Genomic DNA, 24,269 nt, shown 5'->3' with positions numbered 1-24,269 from the left:
TTGGTCCTCGCTTGATGATGAAACGATTGATTGTTTATGTTTTTTAAGAGCATACTTTAATAAACAAAACGCAAGTTATTAATATTGTTTCATAAATACTTTCAATTAATTATATTTTTCGCTTCTTTAATTACATAATGCCATGCGAGCCTATTATATGTAAAATATAACATAAAATTTAATATGTACTTTTTTATTTGCACGATTTTTTTATCTATCTATTCCTACTCTCTATGTAATAAAATTAATAATATCTACTCATTTCAGAACAATATTTATTAGATTTCAGCAATTATTTGTTAACAAGTCAGTATAATATCTGATATAAGTAAAAATATAACTAGTAAATTTTTTATTAATAATACCGGTTTTAATACCGGTATCCCGATATTTCAAATTTCAAATATGTGATTTTCGACCACAAGCTAATGTTTTTTTTCCCACATGAGGGCAGGGTCAGCAAAGGAAAGCTGGTCATTCGGACATGGTTTCCTTTACTTTGCAGGAGAGTCCAGCATGTCTTGAAAATGTAAACTAATTCTTTATACTGCAGTGATTAGAACGATGTTGTTGTATGGCTGGCCATCCCTGGAGCTTGGCTTGTCGAACCAGCTTCACCACGCTGCTGGTGATACAGAATAAGTTCCTAAGATTGCTGTGACGTCTTCTCCTTGATACAGGTGCATTATAGACCTGCACATTGCTACTAGCACAGAGTATGTTGCTCATCACTTTAAAGTTACACGCTGAAGTTTTTCGACAAATTTAGACTGAGTAACAATAACCTCAAAAGAGAAAGAGATAAGGAACTATGACTTGGGCACTGATTACAGACTGGAAGAGAGGAGAAGGCTCTGCTATAAACTCGCCGTGCAGCCAGGGGTTTTCCTTTTGCCACAAGATGAAAGTTTTGATGTAGGAGAGGGTGTTGATCTAGTGTTCAAGAGCGTGGTTTGTGAGTGAGAGATCCTCCAGTTCGAATCCCGCGTATGACTACTTTGTATTTGTTAGAAAAAACTGTTTATGGTAAAGTATAAGCTTCCGTCTCCGTCCACGTCACCTAATTGTTATTTGGGTGCTAAGCCCCGGCTGAAAAAATAGGCGATTACTTTACTTACTTTGTGCATACAGTTAATCACTAATAAAGAATTATCTATCAACAATCATTTCTTATATATTTGTTTTGAGCTTCACTTTAAATGCATTTCTTACTCGGGAGCGAATAATACATGAATTTAAAAAAATAAAAATAAAAATTAGTTTATCACAAAATAAAAGAAAAAATCTACAACCAATCTACTCTTTCATCTACCCATCTATCAATTCATCGAACTAGTCAACCCATCAGGATTAGCGTGCACCAAGTCAGCATGTCCTCTTAGATACATTTTATACGAGTAGAGCCTAAATTTTATGACAAACACTGACCGTCAAACGAGTTTCTGTACATACTTTAGGCTGCAAAGTATTTGGCTTTATTTAGCAGATCATTGATCTACATTCCAATTAATTACACATTTGTTTCCAACAGAGATATACATTGTTTTTATTGGTTTCTTATCTGATTGAACATTTAATATTACTACCTATTTCTTTGAAAATAAAAAAAACACTATACTTATATAAAAATTACGTATACATACGAGGTGTGTTCAAAAAGTAACGGGAATTTTTAAATTTCGCGGGTTTGGAGAGTCTGATTGTAAAATTTTTTTTTTTTATTATGTTGGTACACATGCTCCTGAAGTACGATAAAATTTTCAGTAATATTCATTGTTTACTTCTTAAGTGGCAGCCGTTAAGGTTAGACGTGTTTTTCGAGCTTGGCGATTTTTGTTTGTTAAAAAAAATGGATCAAAGAATTTGTATTAAATTTTGCGTAAAAAATGAAATAAAGTGTAATAAAGTGTGTGAAATGTTAATAAAGGCATATGGTGAGTCTGCTATGAGTAAAACAAGGATTTACGAGTGGTATAAGCGTTTCCAAGATGGCCGCGAAAACGTTGAAGATGAACGACCTGGACGTCCAAGCACATCAACAACCGATGAAAACGTGAAAAAAGTGAAAGAAATGGTTATGAACGATCGCCGAATCACAATCAGAGAAGTCGCTGATGATGTTGCCATATCAATTGGCTCATGCCATGAAATTTTTTCGGATGTTTTGGGTATGAAACGTGTGGCAGCAAAATTTGTTCCAAAATTGTTGAATTTCGAACAAAAACAGCGGAGAATGGAAGTTGCTCAAGAGTCACTCAATGAAGTCGACAACGATGCGGATCTACTGAAACGTGTTATAACAGGTGACGAAACATGGGTTTACGGATATGATGTCGAAACTAAGGCTCAATCGTCCCAGTGGAGGCATTCTGGATCGCCAAGACCGAAAAAGGCTCGACAAGTGCAGTCGAATGTGAAGGTTATGCTCACTGTGTTCTTCGATTTTAATGGCATAGTGAATCATGAATTCTTGCCACAAGGTCAAACAATCAATAAGGAGTACTACCTACAAGTTCAACGCCGTTTGCGTGAAGCAATCCGAAAAAAACGCCCGGATTTGTGGCAAAACAATTCATGGATTTTGCACCACGATAATGCACCTGCTCACACTTCATTGCTTGTTCGTGAATTTTTGGCCCAAAACAAAACTTTAACGATGCCCCAGCCTCCATATTCGCCAGACATGGCTCCATGTGACTTTTTTCTATTTCCAAACATAAAGAGAACATTAAAAGGCCGTCGTTTTACAAGCATAGATGGCATTAAAAGCGAATCGCTGAAAGAGCTGAAAGCTATCACAAAGATCGAGTTTCAGAAGTGTTTCGAGGATTGGAAAAAGCGCTCGCACAAGCGTATTGTATGCGAAGGGGACTACTTTGAAGGCGACAATATTAATGTAGATGAATAAATAAATATTTTTTTCAAAAAACGAAAATTCCCGTTACTTTTTGAACACACCTCGTATATATAATTTAAATTATATTGTGTAAACAATATTTGGGATAGTATTGTTAAATTGTGTAAATGTAATTAGAGGAGCTAGAGTAGTGGAGAGCTGTAACTAGGTAGAGGAGTACCATTAAGGGTGCGCCCTGCAAATGCAATTACTTGGCCCTATATTGTTAGTTCTCTATTACATTGTATATTAAGCAAAATTCCAGTTATTCTATTTGATGTAACTAGTGCAGTGCTGCAAACGGGCCTATCCGTTGTCACTAGTTAACTAACAAGACCTTCCGTTTCAAAACTGTTTTAGACTAAGTGCTAGCACAAATTGGTCATTTTATTTATTTAATTATGTTACTTATATTTGTTTATACTTTCAAATTAAATAAATTATGGAACAAACTTTATTTTAAACGACGTGCGCGTGAAGTGTATTGGACTGTTGCTATCATATTTTTGATTTCATTATTCAAACTGTTTTAAACATTTTGCTTGTAATTTTTTATCTATTCAATTGTGGAAGATATAGAAGAATAGATCTGTGTATGAGTGATTGGCGCAGATAGTAAAAAAGGACAATCATCGAAACTTTATTGAGAAAATTATAAAAAGCTGAAAAAAATTTATTCAGCAAAGGAATACATCGATTGGATACATCGATTGGACCGATTTTGACCCAAGCATTATTGTGGCATCCTTTTTTGGCACCTGAGACAAATATCAAATTTGAATATTCTGGGATTTTTCGTTTTTGAGTTACGTCGGATAAAAAAGGAGTGGTTTCTTTGTTTTTGTATACTGAAAGTTCTATTCGTAATATCTCAACAAATCTGCTTGATGGGAAATTTACATATTATTTTCAAAAATAGTATCGTTATTTTTTTGTATTTAAGGAGCGTCAAAGATAGTATTATTTGAACAAACAATTTATTGCATTGAAAAATAATATTTTAATACCTATCTGAAATGAGATTTCTCCAAAAATTATCTCATGATCTGCGTTATTTGAGACTGCGGCACAGTAATCCGATATTGAGATGTGTACTTTTACTGAAATAAAATCACTACTAAAGTAACCAGAATACGAATAAAATTAAAACTAATTTTGTCCACTCTTAAAGCAAAATAATAATAGTAGCGCTAATTTGAGGGTTAAGTGAGAGGATTACAGTGCAACAAACAAATTTTTCAAAAAGCGAAGAAGGTTCCCCGTGTTGCAATAGTTATTTATTTAACAAGTGTGGAAAGTAGTACTTTTCCCCACGCGAGGCAGGGAGTGCAAGTGCAAATTGCCGAGTGTGAGGAAAATACTTAACACTCGAGTTAAATATTATATTTTTTCTGCAACCATCAGATTTATTAACTAAAAAAATTAAAAATTTCATTGCACAGTCTACAAAAAGTAATTTATTTATTATAAACATTTATTGTTATATTACAATTATTTACATTACTTATTACATTTTCTGCTGTTTCTTTTATTGATGGAGGAGTGTTTTCTAAACAGGAATCACTAGAATCCATTTTAAATTTCTATAAGGTAACACTATAACCTTTTTAACTGTTATAATTAAAAGTATCTAATTATTTATTAAAGTATTATTTTTATTTCTATATTCCTTTCAATTTTTATTTTATTTTTTAATATTCGTTTTTTGATTATTTAGTTGTGTTAAATAAGCTTATTAAAGTTTTACAGAAAATATTTATGTTAATGCTATGAAGGTGTAAAGCTTAAAGTATGGTGCATTTATTATCATACATATTTGGAGCACCAATAATAGCGATAATTAAAAACTAATTTCTTATTTTAACTTTTTTTTAATTCCTATTGTTTTGTATTTTATTATTTTGTCCCTTTTTATAAGTTATAATTTCATTCCTTAATTTTTATTTATTTATTATTATTATTAAATGAGATTTTAAATAGTTTTTCATTGCTTTAACATATTAGCTAAAAACAAACGAAAAGAATCTTATCTATTTAATCGCATGAGTCCGCAGCGATCGCGTAAAATTAGGAGCGCCTTCTGCAAGGTTAATCTATAGTTTGTAACGCAGTTCTCCTTTTATTTTATATTTCGTAGCCATTGAGCACAAAGTCCCCTTTCAGTTACATTCAACTCTTTTCGAGCTGAGCAGGGTTGGGCGTTCGGTATGCCTTTATCTAATCCTCAATCTATACTTTTTGTTGTTTTTTTTTTTAAAGCGATTTATATTTAGATCTCTTCTGGAGTAAATCCAGTTTTTATACTTTTATGTTCTAAATTACCCATCGCTAAACTAACCCTTCTGAAGATTATGTTGTCACTTTCTTAACGATCTTTTATTAAAATCTGTCAGGTGGTTTACTTTTTACACGCAAGTATGAAAGTGAATGACCCGTTTGGAAATTGGCCTGTAGCAAACGTAAATCTAGTTTTCTGCGGTAAAATCTAACAAAAAGAAAAAAGGAAAAAAAGAATCCAGGTGTATAGCCGGAGGTAAGTGTAATCGAGTGATAAACATTATCCAGAACAGGTAGAGGAACAATTGGGAGAGATAAGTTTGGGCCAATCAACCTAGGTGGTCCAAAATGGGATAAAAAGTTACTCTCGTGGACCGCACGCCTCTCTTTGATTTGCTCATGTTTCCAACGAGGCAAGTGCACGGATTACACCGAATGCATTCTTTCTCACTCACATTCAATAGATCTATTTAGTGTGCGAGAGAGAGAAGATGGCGGTAAATTACAGATAAACATATAATGATGGGAGAGGAGTGCACACAGTTCTGCAGTCGGCTACTAGGAGCTATTCTGCGTTTCCAAGCGCCTGACCTAGTCACTTCAGGCAGTTTGTCTAACTATACTTACCACGTCCACATCATATGGGGCATCTGATTGGACAGATGGTTGTCTGACAGCCACTCTCTCCACCTTGATGGCATATCAGGCTAAATATTCAACTCTTTTTGAATGTTTGCTTAACCTTGATCGTAATAATTGGGGGTAATGGCGTGCGCACATCCCAATCATATTAAAGCCTGCATCGGGCAGAATCATTAATCACGTATTTTAGCTTCTAAATTACGCTGTTTTTTTCTTTTTTTGTTTTTTGAAGAAAAATATAAACTACACAAAATGAACGATAAGGAAGAGAAATTGCTGCTAATTTCAGTCTCTTTTATTACAGTTTTAGCTAAGGTTTCGACCTAGTTGTTTAGGTCATTTCAGGGCTTATACGGACTAAGATTGCACTGATTGACCATATAAGAAATAAAATAGAACGAATATCTTCAAAATCAGATATGTATTCAATTTTTTTCAGAACAATTTTGTGGGATAATGGAGGAAGGACTTAGCGTTGGAAGGTTACGATTAAAAAATGAAACTGCAATGTTTAGTGCAGTGGATTAGAATATTATCATTATTTATAGTGTATCGGCTTCTTCCCCCAGAGCCTTCTCAATGCACTGCCTTCTTATGGTCAGTGCTCTTTCGCTCTTTCTCCTTGGAAGAGAAATTCTATGAGCAGCACACGTAGACCTGAAACCGGGAGCTCCATGTTTCAAGACGGCTGCGCTACCTTCCGGAATAGAATGTCCTTAGAGAGTACTATAATATTCATTAGCGTATTCTAATAACATTCACAAATTTACTGCAACACACGGAACAGAGAGCATAATAATAAACTGCTAACTATAGTGCATCATGATTACTGAGACAAAATGTAACAGAATCCTCAAGATCAAAGAATGATCATCTAAATTTTTTTTTAACGCTTTGCAGCCGATTCTTCGAATAGTTGGCGGTGGTTCCAACGACGTGTCTTGGAAAGAACCCCTTTTTAGTTTGGTGCAATATTTACTCAGACTTTATAACAATGAGGTTCCTACAAGCTCGAAAACACAAGTTTCAATCATTGTAATGAAATCAAAGTTTTCGAATAAATTCATTTTCCTTTTATTTGGAGTCTATAGAATATAACACATCAACTTTAGTTAAGCTAACTATTAAGGTGAGCAGTCTAATTGAGTAATAAATGTTTGTTTTTGAAACTTAGTACTTTTGTACCAACTACATTTTTACATTTTAAATTAATGTGAAAGTAAAATATAGAATCTAAAGACCAATTACTTAATAAATTATAAAGTAAACTCGAAGAAATTAAAATGGAGCGGGGGGTGAGTTATACCCAATAATATAAATTAAATTGATCACTTTTTAAATCTTTGAGTTCCAGAAGTATGAACACTTCACCTTCTAATTGATCTAATTAATTATAATACGCGAAATTTTTATTAAAAGCTTTTAAAAGTAATCAAACTTCTTTTTATGTATTTTTTAAATGCACTTCGATTTCTAGCTTTGTTATATGTATAATATTCTGAATATTAAAATAAATATTTGTTATATAGTATTAGGATTTGAGTCAAACAGTATCTAAAGAATACTTTTCGCAAATGATATATTATTCTATTCTATATTCAAAGGATATTCTGTTCAAAGGATCCACAAAATTAACTTATTTTCAAATGTATATTTGTGTAAATTAAGGAAAATTTAAATTTAAAATTTAATCAATGGCTATAAAACACCGGCAAAGTATCCTTCCTTCTTCGAAATTTGGTGTAGATAATCATCTGATGACTCTTCATGATTTAAATTTACCTAAACCTCATCATAATTGAAAATAATCTGAAAATTAGAATGAACTATCATGAAAGAATGCTTTACTTGAGTATTTTAGAATGCTCTTTTACAGTTTCAGAATATGCTCATTTCAAATTGAATATGCTTTAATACAAAAGAGGAGATAAAAATATGTCTTCATGAAGTGTGTTTACTGAGGAAGAGCGTGTTGTGCTCAATAGGTGGTCTCCAGCCGAGTCCCACGACCTCAAACAATGCCACCACGAATTCTACTGTCATACTATCTGTAAATATATACGTATATACTTTTTTAAATCACAATTTGTCATTATATTTTTATTTCAAAAAAATAAAATAAATACCAGAATTATTGTGTTTTTAAAATCATTTCACTTAGAATAGAAAAGAAAGCCAACCGATTTCAATTAATACAAATAGTATTGAATGAATGAAGTTTTATTGTATATTTTGAAATTTGAAATTGAAAAGTTTATTTACAATTTAATAACAGTTGTATTACCTATACAAAAGGAGGTTTTATTTTCAGTGCGTCCCTATACGTATACTCTCCACAACCATGATTTTTACTTTGTTTTATTTCATTGTTTATTGTATATTTAATTATTTTCCCAAATAAACTTTATGAATTCTTTTCATAAAAACCTTAATCTGGACTGAATGAATAAAAGAATGTAAAGCGCAATCAAATGGTAAAATATTACCCAAATTTAAAATATTAATATGAATGTTAATAAACACTCATAAATTAATAAAAATTTCAAAGAAACCCCCATTTATCCGTGCAATCAAAATCCGAAAATCTGCATGAAAACGATGCTTTCACTTTTATCGGGTAAGATTGAGTAAAAATGCTGCTATAAGAAGTATACTCAATCAGTAGTTATTTCTTAAAATAGCGAAGAACAAAATGATGTCCACTATAAATGAAATGCTGGTTCAAATACTCTGAAATTCCAAAGTAGTGACGAGCATTGAGAAAAGTCTATGAATTATGGAAAACAAAGTATGGATCGGAAAAGTTTATGCAGATGAAAGAAAAATGAAAATTAAATTATTCCAGTAAAAGTAAGTACATAATAAACTTAAGATCAATGAAATAACCATGAATATAAGTAGCGAAACGCAACTAGAGAAAAACGGAAATAACTCAGTGAAAAACTTTTAAAAACTTGTATAGATACATATCTGGCTGGACCAACTCTTTAAACAAGCCCAAAGTTCCGTAAAAGCAAAAACAAAGTTATTTTATAGGTTTTCTAAAATATTTTGCCCATTATTAAAGAAACACAACGTCTAAAAATATCTCCTATATATATACACTGTTGCATTATTTTTATTTCTACTTTGTTTTTAAGGAGCTAACTAGGGCAGACTCATGTATGAATAATATCCATTATTCCAGCGGATACTGTTTCTCTTTTAGAATTTCTGTTTAGTTTATTTCTGTTTCCTTCTCGCTTTGTGTTCTTTGTTATGGCTAAAGTTACTAAAATTTGTCCATAATTTTCAGAGAGCGCATTCGCATCTAATTTTGACAGGTTTAAAGCTGAAAAGCGCTGGGTAGACCAACTAGAGCACTATTTTCAATATTCAACCATTCTGTTTACAATCAGCATGCAGATTTCTTCAAGATCGTTGAGCCAATAATACCTATAATATAAGAAAAAATACCTGGACCAATGAATACTGAGAAAACTGGAACAAAACTAACTAAAACATTACTATTAAACTGAGATCGCTCCATACCTGAACTCAAAGTTTACCAGCTTGGGAATGTAATAATCGCAATGGCGTCAGCAATAATTAATCATCCCGTTAACGATTTCATCGTCCATGGTCCACATTGAATCGCTGCACATAAGACGTGGCAACTACTATGTACTGGAAAATCACCAATGTTACACCAGTAAAACTTCTTTTAACGCACATCTCTGGATATGGTGGTTATAAAACATTCAGACCCAAGATAGTGGTGGTAAGATGCCCAGCTGCTGAGAAGCTCATAGCAAAATTTTTAATTTAGCAGATAAATTTTATTTTTTTATTACCCACCAAACAGTCATTAAGAGAGATTACGTGCACATTTTTTTTTGGCTTTCAATTTTTATGAGAGTAGAAGGATTATATTTTTATAAATAGAAGAAGGATCTATTAAACTATCCATTTCATTTTAAAATAAAGCCAGGATCCCTATAATACACAAATAATATAAAGATCCTGCATAATAGTACCGCACACTTTTAACGTGAGCTTTTCCACAGCTAAGGATTACGGAGCATAATCCTACCTTAATCTAATCAATACGATGTGTGTTCAAAAAGTAACGGGAATTTTCGTTTTTTGAAAAAAATATTTATTTATTCATCTACATTAATATTGTCGCCTTCAAAGTAGTCCCCTTCGCATACAATACACTTGTGCCAGCGCTTTTTCCAATCCTCGAAACACTTCTGAAACTCGATCTTTGTGATAGCTTTCAGCTCTTTCAGCGATTCGCTTTTAATGTCATCTATGCTTGTAAAACGACGGCCTTTTAATGTTCTCTTTATGTTTGGAAATAGAAAAAAGTCACATGGAGCCATGTCTGGCGAATATGGAGGCTGGGGCATCGTTAAAGTTTTGTTTTTGGCCAAAAATTCACGAACAAGCAATGAAGTGTGAGCAGGTGCATTATCGTGGTGCAAAATCCATGAATTGTTTTGCCACAAATCCGGGCGTTTTTTTCGGATTGCTTCACGCAAACGGCGTTGAACTTGTAGGTAGTACTCCTTATTGATTGTTTGACCTTGTGGCAAGAATTCATGATGCACTATGCCATTAAAATCGAAGAACACAGTGAGCATAACCTTCACATTCGACCGCACTTGTCGAGCCTTTTTCGGTCTTGGCGATCCAGAATGCCTCCACTGGGACGATTGAGCCTTAGTTTCGACATCATATCCGTAAACCCATGTTTCGTCACCTGTTATAACACGTTTCAGTAGATCCGCATCGTTGTCGACTTCATTGAGTGACTCTTGAGCAACTTCCATTCTCCGCTGTTTTTGTTCGAAATTCAACAATTTTGGAACAAATTTTGCTGCCACACGTTTCATACCCAAAACATCCGAAAAAATTTCATGGCATGAGCCAATTGATATGGCAACATCATCAGCGACTTCTCTGATTGTGATTCGGCGATCGTTCATAACCATTTCTTTCACTTTTTTCACGTTTTCATCGGTTGTTGATGTGCTTGGACGTCCAGGTCGTTCATCTTCAACGTTTTCGCGGCCATCTTGGAAACGCTTATACCACTCGTAAATCCTTGTTTTACTCATAGCAGACTCACCATATGCCTTTATTAACATTTCACACACTTTATTACACTTTATTTCATTTTTTACGCAAAATTTAATACAAATTCTTTGATCCATTTTTTTTAACAAACAAAAATCGCCAAGCTCGAAAAACACGTCTAACCTTAACGGCTGCCACTTAAGAAGTAAACAATGAATATTACTGAAAATTTTATCGTACTTCAGGGGCATGTGTACCAACATAATAAAAAAAAATTTTACAATCAGACTCTCCAAACCCGCGAAATTTAAAAATTCCCGTTACTTTTTGAACACACCTCGTATTCTATCTCGTAAAGACTTCCTGTTGCTTCGGCCAGTTATCACCTTTCCTCTCACTGATTTGACAAATCAATTGGTCGCTCCCAGTGAAGTCCTCAATGAACATCCAGTTCTCAATTGGGCGGTTGGCCAGGGAGATATCTGGGATTATTTCAGTGTGGCCAAGACGCCAAAAAGTTGACATTGAAACAAGTCTCGTTCTAGCGGTCATCTTCGTGGTAAGCCTGCCCGTCATATCCGTCGCTGGCATCTCCATTCCACCGCCTTCACGTTGAAGTCGCCTACCACCAACACATATCACGCCATATTTATAATCTCATCTTTCAGGGAACTTAACTACTGCCTAAAATCAAGTATACACTCATTCGGGGTAAAATAACAACTAATATATAGGTTTCCCGCTTAATTCTTATCCAAACGTTGCCTGAATATTTCACGCCTTCGGGATCCAGATTGCCGCCGTCCTGAGAAGATCACTAAACCATGATACGCGAATATCGTATCGAACGTTACTGTTTACTAACCAACACTAGAACCGACTCTTGAAAGTATCCGCGAGATTGCCGGAAATTCACGCCGCTCCTCAGACACGCTGCACCCGAGGCCCTCCACGCGCAGCACACCCACAGGTGGTTGCCTTGAAAAACTTCCCTTGCTGACTGCGGTAGGTCACTAATTCTGACGCCATCCACAACTACCACTGCTGACGAGATTATGCGCGGAATATGATAAGCCAGCCAGGTCGTGAAGGCGGGCCAATGTACTGCCCGGGGTTAGTGTAGAACCCAGTTTTTAAGCTGTTCTCTCCACCTTAGGGTACCCCAAGAGAGGAAAAGCCGAAAGAAAAAGTAATGAATGGGCAATGAATGGAGATAAAGGGAGGATAATAGGTATCGGGTCAACGGTCAGTTGCCCCTTTAGACGCTTCTTACGTCACTGTGAAGGACACTGTAGCCCTATTCTGCAACCCCGGAACCACAGGGGAATTCAATTTGCTTATTACTCACATGTAAATTAATTTAATGTCAAGTAAGAAAAAATATACTCTAATACAGCAATAAAAATCTAATAGCAAATTATCGATAAGTAATTACTTTTATTTAATTAATAACTTATTTGTAAATGAGAGAAATTAGCTTTTATTACGTGAGTATTCATAATTCTAATAAATTATTAGGTACATAAATCAAATTCTTGTGAAATTCCCACCTCTGCACACTTCTGCTCTAAATAAACGAAGAGTAGTATCACCAACTAAAGAGAATATCTCCTTATTAAGACGAAATTTGAAATTGTGAAACACCATTGTAAGACTTAAAACAAGAACATTACCGACTAATTACGGTTCTGCGTGAAACAATCTTGAGCTCGTTTCATACTTTACATTCAAGCAATATTTGTTTCTACGCTGAATCAATTTAAGAACGTCTTTACTTTATAAATACGAGGTTCATATTCATGTTCATAAATACGCAGGGTTCATATTGTTCCTGGTATATGCTCTAGGAGCTGAAGTGAAATATTTTATTTTATTTTTTTGGAACGCAAAGCGTAAAAAATAGAAAGAAATTAAACTACGTATATACAGTGGCGGTTCTAGGAGCGAGCATTAATTTGATTTAAGTTATTCTTTTCGTCGTTTTGAACGTCAGAACTTGCTCTGCTCTCTTATAAACAGGTTATAGGATATGTGCACTACCAGCAACGCTTCTTGGGATATTCCCTTCCTCTAACATTAATCCGGACCCAATACAATTATTATTTAAGATAGACTTCGCTTTGAGAAAGTCGCTGGTTTTTCAAATTGAGATGTTCTTCGTGTGACACCTAATCCATAATTTCAATTTTTCACTCCTAAATTCCATCATTCTTTTTGGTAACCATCAAGCAACCTACCCAACATCATCCCCATTCCGTTCTTACCCTCTTTGCATTTCCTATGTATTCCTGCTTATGAATTATACATTTCCGAAGTCCCCTGGAGTTGGTGAAAAATATCACAAGTTAACACCATACTCGTGACACTTCCCGCGTACTGTACCCTACCACTCACCTACTGAATTTATTATTTTGTTTGAAAGTCACTACATTCTGGCTATGTATCTAACTTCACCTATCCTGGAGGAAACTTTATCTAGGTTATAAGCATTGAAAATTATATAGCGCTACATTGTATTATATAGCAATAGTTTCATTATTATTATTTTGTCGTATCAACTTCTGAGGTGACTAAAATCGATTTTTCTTCTCGAACTGGGATGGCACATGCTGATCCTACTTGGCTTTCAATCTCAATATCTTGAAATTCGAAACATTTTTACCGGAAAATTCTTTCTAGAACATTACTGTGCGAAGTTTGGACGGTCAGCCTCCAAACATTGTTCTTTCATTGCTTTTATCATCATCGGGCCACGAAATTTAGAGGCTCAGACTAAGACAATCTAAAGCTAGCCCGGATTTGAACCTAAGACCTCCAGACCTATTAATCCAACGCACTTACTAACTGAGCTAACTCCCTTCCCTTTAATTATTATTATTCGAGTTAACTTTAGTTCTGTATTTTGTAACTTATTTGGATATAATATTTTTCTTATTTATGGCGCTTGAAAGAGCGTTAGCAAAATTTATTTGTGATTATTGTGTTTTTATATAGATTTGTTTATTTAAAACAATATTATTTTCAACAAGAAGAACATTAAATTAAATTCAGTCATTATCACAACCTAACAGAAAAATGTAAGATCTATTGGTAATAAATTCTTTATTTAATTTACTATTTACAATGGATTTTTTCTCAGAACATGAAAAAAAAAAACCTAAAAGAGCAGAAATAATCTATATCAGATAAATGAGCAATGCGAAAATGATATAGCTCTCATGTACATTTTGTTTCTATTCCGCAAAAAAAACAAAAACAGATGTGAAATTGTGAGAAGGTATCAAAACTATCGATGGCCGGAATAATTGCTAGTTAATTGCCTTCATTAACAATCTACATCAATCAAATTAATCACAAACATGTTTGAAAAATATTGTTTAAAGTTTCTCACACCTAAAACACGAACTCAGAACAATAAAACTAGAGGGTAATAACAATAAAAAGGAAAAAAGAAAAAATATTTAGATGATAAACCAACACATACTTAAACTAATTGGAAGTGTGTTACAACTTTATTAAGGAACTAGTAATTATCTCTAATAGTGTTGTAAGTGGTAAATTAATGTCAGTGAATTCTTTTTTCTATTATATGAAAGATAAGCTAGAATAGTTTTCTTTATTTCTTCCAATTATGGTGTTTCTATTTTCTAGTATTATCATCGTTTCTTGTTTTTAGCTCGTGGTTAATTCTGAGTTTCTAAAATTACCTTTATTACTGTTACCAACACCTTGTACTTAAAGTAACCAAATTTATACACAACTTCAGCTATAATAGATTACCTAAACTATTGTTAGAATGCTATAATAAATTTGTTATAAGAGAACGAATTAATTATTTTAAATATATCTATAAAGTTCAAATTATATGATAATTATGAACATTATTCAACTGTTATAATAGATCAATTGGATGGTTTAGTAAAGCCCCGCCAACTGTTTAGTGGCTAATATTACTCGTCGGTTTAATGAGTCAGGCGTCACATTACGCGCTGTAGTTTGGCTTCGTTAAGCGTGTACAATAATAATAAATAATCACTTAGTTAAGTAGGTCCATCGGGTGAATTCCAAAGAATTATCTCAGTCAGGTTAAATTTTTAAATATTTTTTGTGCAGTGCTTTGTTCTAGAGTTTATTCTTTATTTAGAGCAATCCTATTTATTATTATGGTCACCCGCTCCTCCTTGCCAATTTGATTTCTTCCCGTCATTTTAAATAACCTAGATAAGCCGCTTTCTGAAGAGCAAAGCGGCGAAAACCAACACAAGTTAAGATATGGGACCGCGCATAGTGGGGAGCAGAGCGAAGATAGAGTAACGCTACCAAGAGAGAGTAGAGCAACGCGTTATGACATGTTTGATTTCTACGCTCTCATCGCGCTCAATTTTCAAGGTTGAAATGGATATTGCTGCATTTATTGGTGTAGTTTTTTTTTAAAGAAACGTCTGTGAGAGCAAAAGGATCTTCTACATCTAAACCGATTTGTGTCGGATAAGAAATGGGACTGGATTAATTGGGTTAACATTGATATTCGTCCAATTCTTGATTAACATGCCTTCAACACTGGTTAGTATGTAATCAAATGTTGAAAGAGACATTCGAAAATACCAATGAAACTTGCCAGGATGCTGCCGAAGTTGTTGGCACAAGTGATGGAATTCACCATGTTCATCTCTAGTCCTGTTTATATCATGTACACTGCAGTCCTGCTACTAAGCTGCTGTAAATACCAAATTTTCGAGGAAGAATTTTCGTATAGAAATAATTCCTCCATCATGTCTCGTCGAAAGGAGAAACGCGACTAAACTCGTCACTATGTGCATGCTCGTCGCTCTCTTTGATCTGAAGCAGCTATCATCGACGCTTTGCTCGCCGCTCCACTATGTTTCCAGCCTAATTCTCATCTTCGAAGCTCCAAAAACATTTCGAAACATGAGTATGGGTTCAGACAAATGCATCCCTCTACAAACCATGATAAAAAAAAAGGTATAGTAGCTTAGGATGTAGTGCAAGGTAGTTTTCCTCGATGTCCCACAGCTATTTGACAAGTTTATTGCCGGAAATCAAAGGCATCCTAGCACAAACTCATTTTTCCCCCTTATTCCGCACCTGAGTGACTGACAAGCCTCTGAGGGATCTTTTCTTTTTCCGCTTTCCTTTAAAATTAGCCGTCCCCTCACCCAAACACTGGCTCCTATATTATGCACGATCAGCGGTGGCAGATCTTCATTTGCTTCAACATCGACCTTGGCTTGATGATACTGCAATTTTCTCTTCCCCTATTGAACTATTTTAGCTTCCAGACCCCTTCAGGAACATCTGCCCTTAACCGAAAAATGATACGCAAAAGTGACGATGAAGGTGAACAAAATTAGAATTGAATTAAATTAAAATGCACACAATAAGAGTACATTCTGTTTTGAAAAGATACGATTTGCTGATCATCACCAATTTAATAAGAAATATTCTTATTCCTATAATTGGAATCTTGACAAAATCATCAAAATAAATACGATTCAGGCTGTTAGGGGAGCTAGGAGGCTTGAAGTGAAGTCTCTTCGCCTATCCTTTTTTGTTCTAGTGCCGTTGCGCTGCATCAGTTTATGGATGACTGGTATCAGTGTGAAGACAACAAAGGAGTACAACCAATAAAACATGTTTATATTTGATTATAAATAATACAAAACACTACATTCCAATACAATTTAAAAGAGTACCATCCGTTACCGTAACCATTAGTCATCTCTATCCCTCTAACGCACCAACACCCTGCGCGAGAGAGCGCTTCCCCCTCTCCCACAGGCGCTGCAAAATTTTTAACTAAAAATGAAATAACTAATAATGAAATAAACTCCGAACACGGGCAATAACTTTTCATCAGTAATTGTAAGCACATTATTCTAATTTTTAATTAGGCTGACATTAAATGTATTAAATTAATAGATTAATAAATATGAGAAAGTGGAGAAATATAACAGCACACACTTTTTAATTAAGTGTATTATATTTTCTAACGATAACACTTGAACTTAGACACGCACAACTTGCTGATGAATCTTACTTCTTTAATGAGCGCTATCAGAATATCTAATGAAGTAGAACGTAACAATTGATCTAATTTAATAATATGACTTAAGATATTCACTTATAGATTGGCAACCTGAGTTGTCGCGCATGCCAAATGAATAAATGAAAATAAGAAATTATAATATAAATAATTGCCGGCTAAACAATATATAAAAAAAGGAAATACAAAATTCAGATTGCTCTGCGTGTTCTGTTATTGTAGTAAATATCTGTCCACCCACTGGTTGTAAAAGATTTGGGATTGCTTCCAACACAGGCACATACTAAAGTGTAAAAAGATTTATGGCCGCTCTAAATTTGGTAAGATTCAAGCAAACTATCAACTTGTACCATCTTACCCTCTACAAATTCTAGATACCATGTTTTACTTTTCCATTTTGTGTACATGTTTCTAGAACTGTTGGTTCGTAATTTATCAAAATAAATGCTTAATTAATGAGAGGGTATTTGTTAGGTGATTTACTGGGATAATCAGTATACAATTAATTAGGTTCCATATTGTTATTAAAAAACAAACTAAAGAATCAATCACTTGACAATTCTTTTTGTGTTAATGAAGTAGTTTGTGATTAATTGTGATTTTAACGATCTAATAAAGTTTAAGTGCTCATTATTCGACTGCTTTTTGCAATATTCATACGCTTATCTTAGTTGCAGCTTGCCATATTACTTTTTAATCGCCCACCATTTTATGTATGCAATGACTCCCATTAATGTTGGGACAGTACATACAGAAGTTAAAAATTGACGAAAATTAAAAGTGGCACCCATTTATTCAAATTTTTATAAATTCATTTCATTTTATAATTACTATTAATTAAATAAAAACTATTTAAATAATTAAATAAAAATGTTTTGGTAGATTAAAAAATATATATATTATAATAAGTGCAAATTCTACCTCTCATAAGTATTGGGACACTATTACAATTTATAGTTTGTCCAAGGTTTTGCCCGAATATCTATACAATTTGTAAATATTTACCTTAAGCATATATTCAATATGAAATTAATAATTAAATTAGTTTATATAAATCAAGCCACGTATAACATGTCGCGCAAAAATACAAATACAACGATTGAACAAAGAAAAATTGTAATTTCTTTGCACAAAGACAAAAAAAAAAGTGTAAGAGGGACAGAAAAACTGATCGGACCAAAAACATCTACTGCGTGGAACATCATTCAGCGTTACCAAAAAGAATTGTTTCAATCCCACAAAAAGGCCGTCCTCGACTGCTCTCTGAGAGACAGCAGCAGAGAGCAGCGTTATATATTAAAAGAATTAAAAAAGATCACCGACTTAGTGCTCCAAAACTTCTATGTGAAATTTTTGACATGTTTAGAAAGCAAAAAAGGGGCAGAAACTGTTCGGAGAGTGCTAAGAAAACTCGACTATCATGGTAGAGTAGCCTGGAAGAATCCTTTTGTCAGTAAGATAAATCGTGTTAAGAGAGTGAAATTTGCCGAAAAATGTTTTAATGGAAATAGTGACTTTTGGAATGATATACTCTAGAGATGAATCAAAATTTAATGTTTTTCAGTCAGATGGAAGGGTTATGGGCTGGAGGAAAGCTGAGCTCGAAAAGAAGAATTTACAGCCAACATTAAAGGGTTTTAAAGCTCCACCTTCGGGTGGAGGTGGGTCAGTTATGGTTTGGGGCTGGATGTCCGCATCAGGATTTGGAGAATTAGCGTTTATTGATGGAATGTTGGACAAAATAGTTTATAGTAATATATTAAAAAATAATTTGGAAAAAGTGCCAAAAAAATTGGGTATTTTAGGGTCTTTTAAATTCTACCAAGATAACGACCCCAAACCTACGGCTTGGGTGATACGTCAGTGACTGTTATATAATTGCCGAAAAGTTTTCCAAACCTCTCCGCAGTCACCAGATCCTATTCCCATTGAACAATTATGGCAATATTTAGCTGTGCTTTAAGCAAACGAGCAATATCTAACAAAAATGAATTAAAACGATGTTTCCTGGAAGAATGGGAAAAAAACACCACCTGAATTAACCAAAAAGTTGTTTCATCCATGCCTGATCGTTAGAGGGCTGTTTTAAGTCAAAAAGCAATTATTAAATTATTACCAACCAAATATTAAATAGTAGGAGATTTTAATATTGAACGTTTAAAACACTAGCACTTCTGGTGTCCCAATATTTTTGAGAGCTTTATTTTACACTTTTTCAAAAAGTACTACCTAACAGTTTGGAATTTCATTGATTTATACTTACATATAATTTCTACAGATGTTGCTAATGTTATTTAAAAAAAAAAAAATCCAAACTTTTGTATGTTGTTTTCATTTACCTTTTAAATCATTTTGTAATAGGTGTCCCAATATTAATGGGAGTCACTGTAGATACCATGCAATCTAGTCAATACAAAAAATGAAATGCTCAAACTATGAAAAACAGAGAATGAATGGTTTATTCACTGTTCTCTCGGGAAATGCAAATTAAAACAAATCGATAGCTAAAATAAATAACGTTACATCCAATGCAACAGGAAATCTAAATTCAAGTTCCAGTAAATATCCATTAACTAAATGGGATTTATTGCCCATTGGGAACTTAGGAAAATATGTTTTATTAAATTTAAATTAATGAACACGCATCAGAAGTTTGTTAGTGCAGGTTAATTACTGTTTTACTGCTCTGATAAGAATAGAAGTTTTTTTTTTTTATTCTTTTCACTATTTCAATAGTTTAAATTATTCATAATGTGATTATATACTAATCGGCAAAAATAGAAATAAATAGAAATATTGCGTTTTCAATATCAATTAAATTTACCCTTTTATATGCGATCCGTTCATTTATTTTCGGTTCATGCAGGCATGATTTTTGGAACTAATGATTTATTAATAAAATTCACACTATTTCCGCTGATTGCAATGAGTTCTTCCTTTGTAAACCAGTTGCAATTAATCTAACCTTCGTGGGATTAATGATGACCCCAGCACTTTTTTTTTATGTTTATGATTGCTCTAAGTAACAGTTTTTTTTTTTTTTACCACCTTCGTCCTAAGGTTAGGTTAAGCATGTTAAGCCTCATTTTCATGATGCCATTTTCTTTTACATACAAGAGCAATCTTTAACTTTCAAGAACTGAATGCAACTGTATGCACGCGGATATTTATATAAAATTGAATGCAATTATTGAATGCAAATGTTGACAAGAAATAATTGCAACTAACTTTTGTTTCAATCTGTTCAATTATGTTTAGGAGATTATTGTTTTTAAGTGTTGACTTGTCTAAACACAGACTTGTACATGTCTGTACAATTTAATGACGCGTTGCTTCCAGTATTGCACGTATTTGCGTTGGCAAATTTATCATTCAAATGTTGAACGTTTTATAAAAGGTGTGTTTATTAAAAAATATGAGTCAAAAAGTGTTAAAGTTCGGTTCTCTGATTTAATAAAGTTCATTGAGTTTTATCGCAGTCGTGAGTGTTTAGTCTGGTACATGCACTGAGCACAAATCGTTCTTATTATACATATTAATTACCATTGTGATTCAACTGTGACCCCTGTTACGTCTGTTACTACGTTAATTTTGTGAACTATAAGGAATAGAATTTTATGTCTTTTTTCTGGCATTTGTTACTTTTTCTCCTTTTAATTAATGTCTGTTGGCTATACTACTTATATTTGTGAGGAAAGTACATTTTTTACTTTGTAAATACTGTTGGGATCGATTCTTTGCCATTTGCAATATAGAAGTGAAAACTGTAACATGCACTTTCCACGGCCATCTTCATCAGCAACTAACGCATAACCACATACAGTTTAAGCTGGATGTGTGAACAAAATTAAACAAAAATTCTTGGCTATGGAGAATCAGTGGTTCACTTTATTGGGAGCCAATTTTAGCAAGGTCCCGATTATATCGTTGAAATATGGATTCAAAACGCAATAACCGATGAAGATAATATGATAAAATGTGAATTTCACTCGGCGTTACTTCAGTATTACTCCAAAGCATAGAGTGAAATGAGAAAAACGAATTTTAATTAATCCTGTTTTAATGGATTCATGGACCAACGTGATAAAATATTAATAAAACTTTTGTATGATTTTTGAAAATATTAATCGCATCCTAATTGGAATATTTCCATTTCAAATGTGAAAATTGACTTTAGGAGGGTTTTTGGGGATGCTTGGTATTCGGGTTCTCTTCTAAAGTAATATTTATAGGAATTTTACTTATTTAACACCCTTGTGTTGTTAAGTAAATTAATTCGAAGCCAAATTTTGGAGTTTACGGAAAAAAGTATAGCTCCCTTATTAGAGAATGGAAATAGAATAACATAAGATCGAGTATTTCAGCAGGACATCCGGAGCATACCACATTCTCTTATAGTAAGGAAATCGAAATAAGGAACGTAACCATTTGCTTTGAGCAGACAAATTTCATTTTCATCTTTTATTAATTTTCTTAATGCAGAGAGCAATACGACTCTGCCATCTAGATGGAGATTGCGAAAAGAAATATTTCTTTACTAGGAGATATAGAATTTGTAAAAACAATTCGTAGAAATTAATAAGCTGAAAAAAATGTCAGTTGCAATATTGATTGAAGGGAAATTGTGTAGACTTTTATTTAAAAACTAAAGAATTCTGCTTAAAATTTTAATATTTCATAGCAAGCGGCGGAGAGAGGAATTAAGGATTTTATAAGGCAAACGAAATAAGAATAAGGATTTTCCGTTCTAAGCAGACTGAAATAAACAGACTAAAGTAGAATTAACGATAAGTCCTCTTTCTAAAGTTCAGCTTTAATTTTCTCACATGTTAATTTCTCCATCTTAGAGAAAGTACTCCAAATGCGAGAGCTTTAGAAGGTATAATGGGCTTAGTTACTAAATACAAGAACTTTATTAAAAAATTTAATTCAATTTTAGCTTTATATTAAATCCAACAGTAAAATATTTTTTTTTACTATTATATTTATTATTATATATATTACGTATGTATATGTATAATAAGGTAATATTAATTTTTATTAATTAATATTAATTTTTAGGCGGGCTTTACGACCAACTACCATCAATTAGGTGTCATGGAAGGCAACGATTAGGTATCATACTTTAGTAAGTTCTCATATTAACTATCAAATAAAATGCCAGGCCAAGACCGGGAATCAAACCCAGTACCAACAATTCATCTTAGCTTATATATATTGTATATACTAAATATTTAACCTTCCAGCGGGCGCGCCCAAAAAGTTACAAAACCGGGCGCGAGTATCTCACAGATAAACTTTGGTATTTTTAATTTTTCCTATCAATAGAAGAAATGAAATTAATTAAATAACATCTATAATTATTAATAATGAAAGAACAAATAAAAAAAGACTCAGAAAACGACAGTACTTTTTATTTTTTACGAGCCAATAAGTGTAATTAATAATTACCATCAGCATGTTCAGCCACTAGACTGTCTGAAAGCTTTCGCAGTTATTTCCTCCTCGTATCTGAGATATACAATGTCTTTTTCTGTCAGTAGAAAACAATATTCTTATAAAAAATGTTGAAAATAGTTCAATTTGATGAACACGTATAAAAGAAAAAATATAAATAATTGATAAGTCAGGAAACTTACTCGAATGGTCGCGAGTATATGTCAGGCACGGATCGGCAATTGCAAAGAAATGTACAACCCCAAACAAGATAAGATTTTTACTGAAGGAAACTAGTCATGAGAGTGTAGCATTGCTTAAACGACAGCATCCTCCGCCGCTCCGTCTCTAAACTGCGATTATTTTAGTCTAAGCTTGTATCTGTGAGATACGCGCGCCCGCTGTAAGGTTAAAGGCGCCACAGTAGCCGAGCGGTTAAGAGGCGAGACCTACAAAGCTAATATGCATTGTGGTTAGACCTTGGATTTTATTTAATGGTTAATAAAAGAAATTTACAGTAAAGTATGTTTGCTAGTCGCCTCCGTCCACGATACCTAATTGGTAGTTGGACGTAAAGCCCGCCTGAAAAAATAGGCAATTAATTTACTTCACTTACGAGTATTTAAATATTTAACAACGCTCTCTTCCCCAAAATCTTTTCAGATGAGATATTCATTTCCAGAAAAGATTTCTTTTCGACGTGATTATTCGAGGTTTGACGCTCATCGTAGTCAAACCGCGCTCAGGAAACTCAAACTCTCTTTGATCGCTGTTTTATCTTAGTATCATGTTTCTACTCGCTGCTCTGCAACGTGTCGATGAAATCGATCTGAACCTCAATTCAATTATTGTATAAGCAATCTAAAGTATAAATCAATTATTGAATTTGCATTAAATAAGACAATAAGTCTGATGAATAAGCCAAGTTTTCTCTTAATAATTAGAGAGAAAGAGAAAGAAAGAAAGAAAAGAGAGAGAGATTGAGTGAGGTAGCAAGCAAAAAATATAAACTAAACTTCCTGAAAAAGATGCATATCGCTAGTTTGGCTATTGGAAAAGGAAAAAAAATATTAAAATTATTAAAGCATGAGATTTATTTTGGCCACGAATTTAGCCCATATCAGCCACATAGCATCAACTTCACAATTTCGTGATTTTAATCTGCTTACTAATTTGACTTATAATAAACCACGAGGTATCGGCTGTTAATAGTCGTGACATCCCACAGTTCAAATACCAAGATAAAATAAACAAAAGTAGCTTGGCTAACGGAGCCGCAGTAATGATGGGAAAGATTTCTGTGGTAACTTCTAAGCACTCTTATTAAAACGAAATTTTTACCTTCTCTTACATAAAACAGTTGCAAATGTGTGAAATCATAAAAAAATTCGAAAAGGGTTATGTTGTAGTGTAAGAAACAAACACGCGGAAGTATTTTGGGTAGCGTACACTTCAAAATGAAAAAAAAAAATGCAAACTATCGTAATAAATGGTGAATGGGTTTCGAAATTCTTTGTAAATACTAAGCTTCTTAAAGGTTTAAAGAAGGGTTTAGAACAATCTAAAGGAAAACCATAGAAATATCATTCTGTAAATGTGCTACAAGACCATGGCGACCATGTTTTACGAGTAGTAATGTTTGTTACTAGATTTGTAACGTGAGTGTTAAAATCACGGGCAAATTTATCATGAACACATGGTTTGTTATATTGCCAGCAAGAGTGAAGAAGGAAAGCGTTGAACGGAAGGGGTAAAAGTCGAATAAAAAAGGCAAGAAGAGATTAATAGAAGAGTCTAACTACACTTATCTAACAATTACAAGGCTAAATTGGGCATCGCCTGGGTACATCGCAAGTCGCAACCTTTTAGTAAAAACTGGAACAGCGTGTG

General features: G+C 33.5%; 1 protein-coding gene across 2 annotated transcripts in view; it reads right to left on the bottom strand.

The window, feature by feature from the left end:
* Window positions 1–7,521: 7,521 nt before the first annotated feature.
* The window catches only part of LOC141459848 (uncharacterized), a 32,448-nt gene continuing 15,700 nt past the window's right edge, over window positions 7,522–24,269 (bottom strand). Inside the window, exons 2-3 of one of the 2 annotated variants that reach the window (XR_012461645.1) lie at window positions 11,266–11,501; window positions 7,522–7,624 (exon numbers count right to left, since the gene is read on the bottom strand). Coding sequence is in view for 1 of the 2 variants with exons in the window: in XM_074139384.1 (XP_073995485.1) it covers window positions 7,757–7,863; window positions 11,266–11,476 (318 nt within the window). In the remaining variant the exon portion in view is untranslated. Of the gene's footprint in view, window positions 7,625–7,651; window positions 7,864–11,265; window positions 11,502–24,269 lie in introns of those variants that run through there. The other variant, XM_074139384.1, reaches the window with a different exon arrangement.

The sequence above is a fragment of the Rhodnius prolixus genome, unplaced genomic scaffold (genome assembly GCF_049639745.1).
Source record: "Rhodnius prolixus isolate KJV_2025 unplaced genomic scaffold, Rpr scaffold_1, whole genome shotgun sequence".
NCBI classification, from domain to species: domain Eukaryota; kingdom Metazoa; phylum Arthropoda; class Insecta; order Hemiptera; family Reduviidae; genus Rhodnius; species Rhodnius prolixus.
This window is presented reverse-complemented; position numbering and strand designations above follow the sequence as displayed.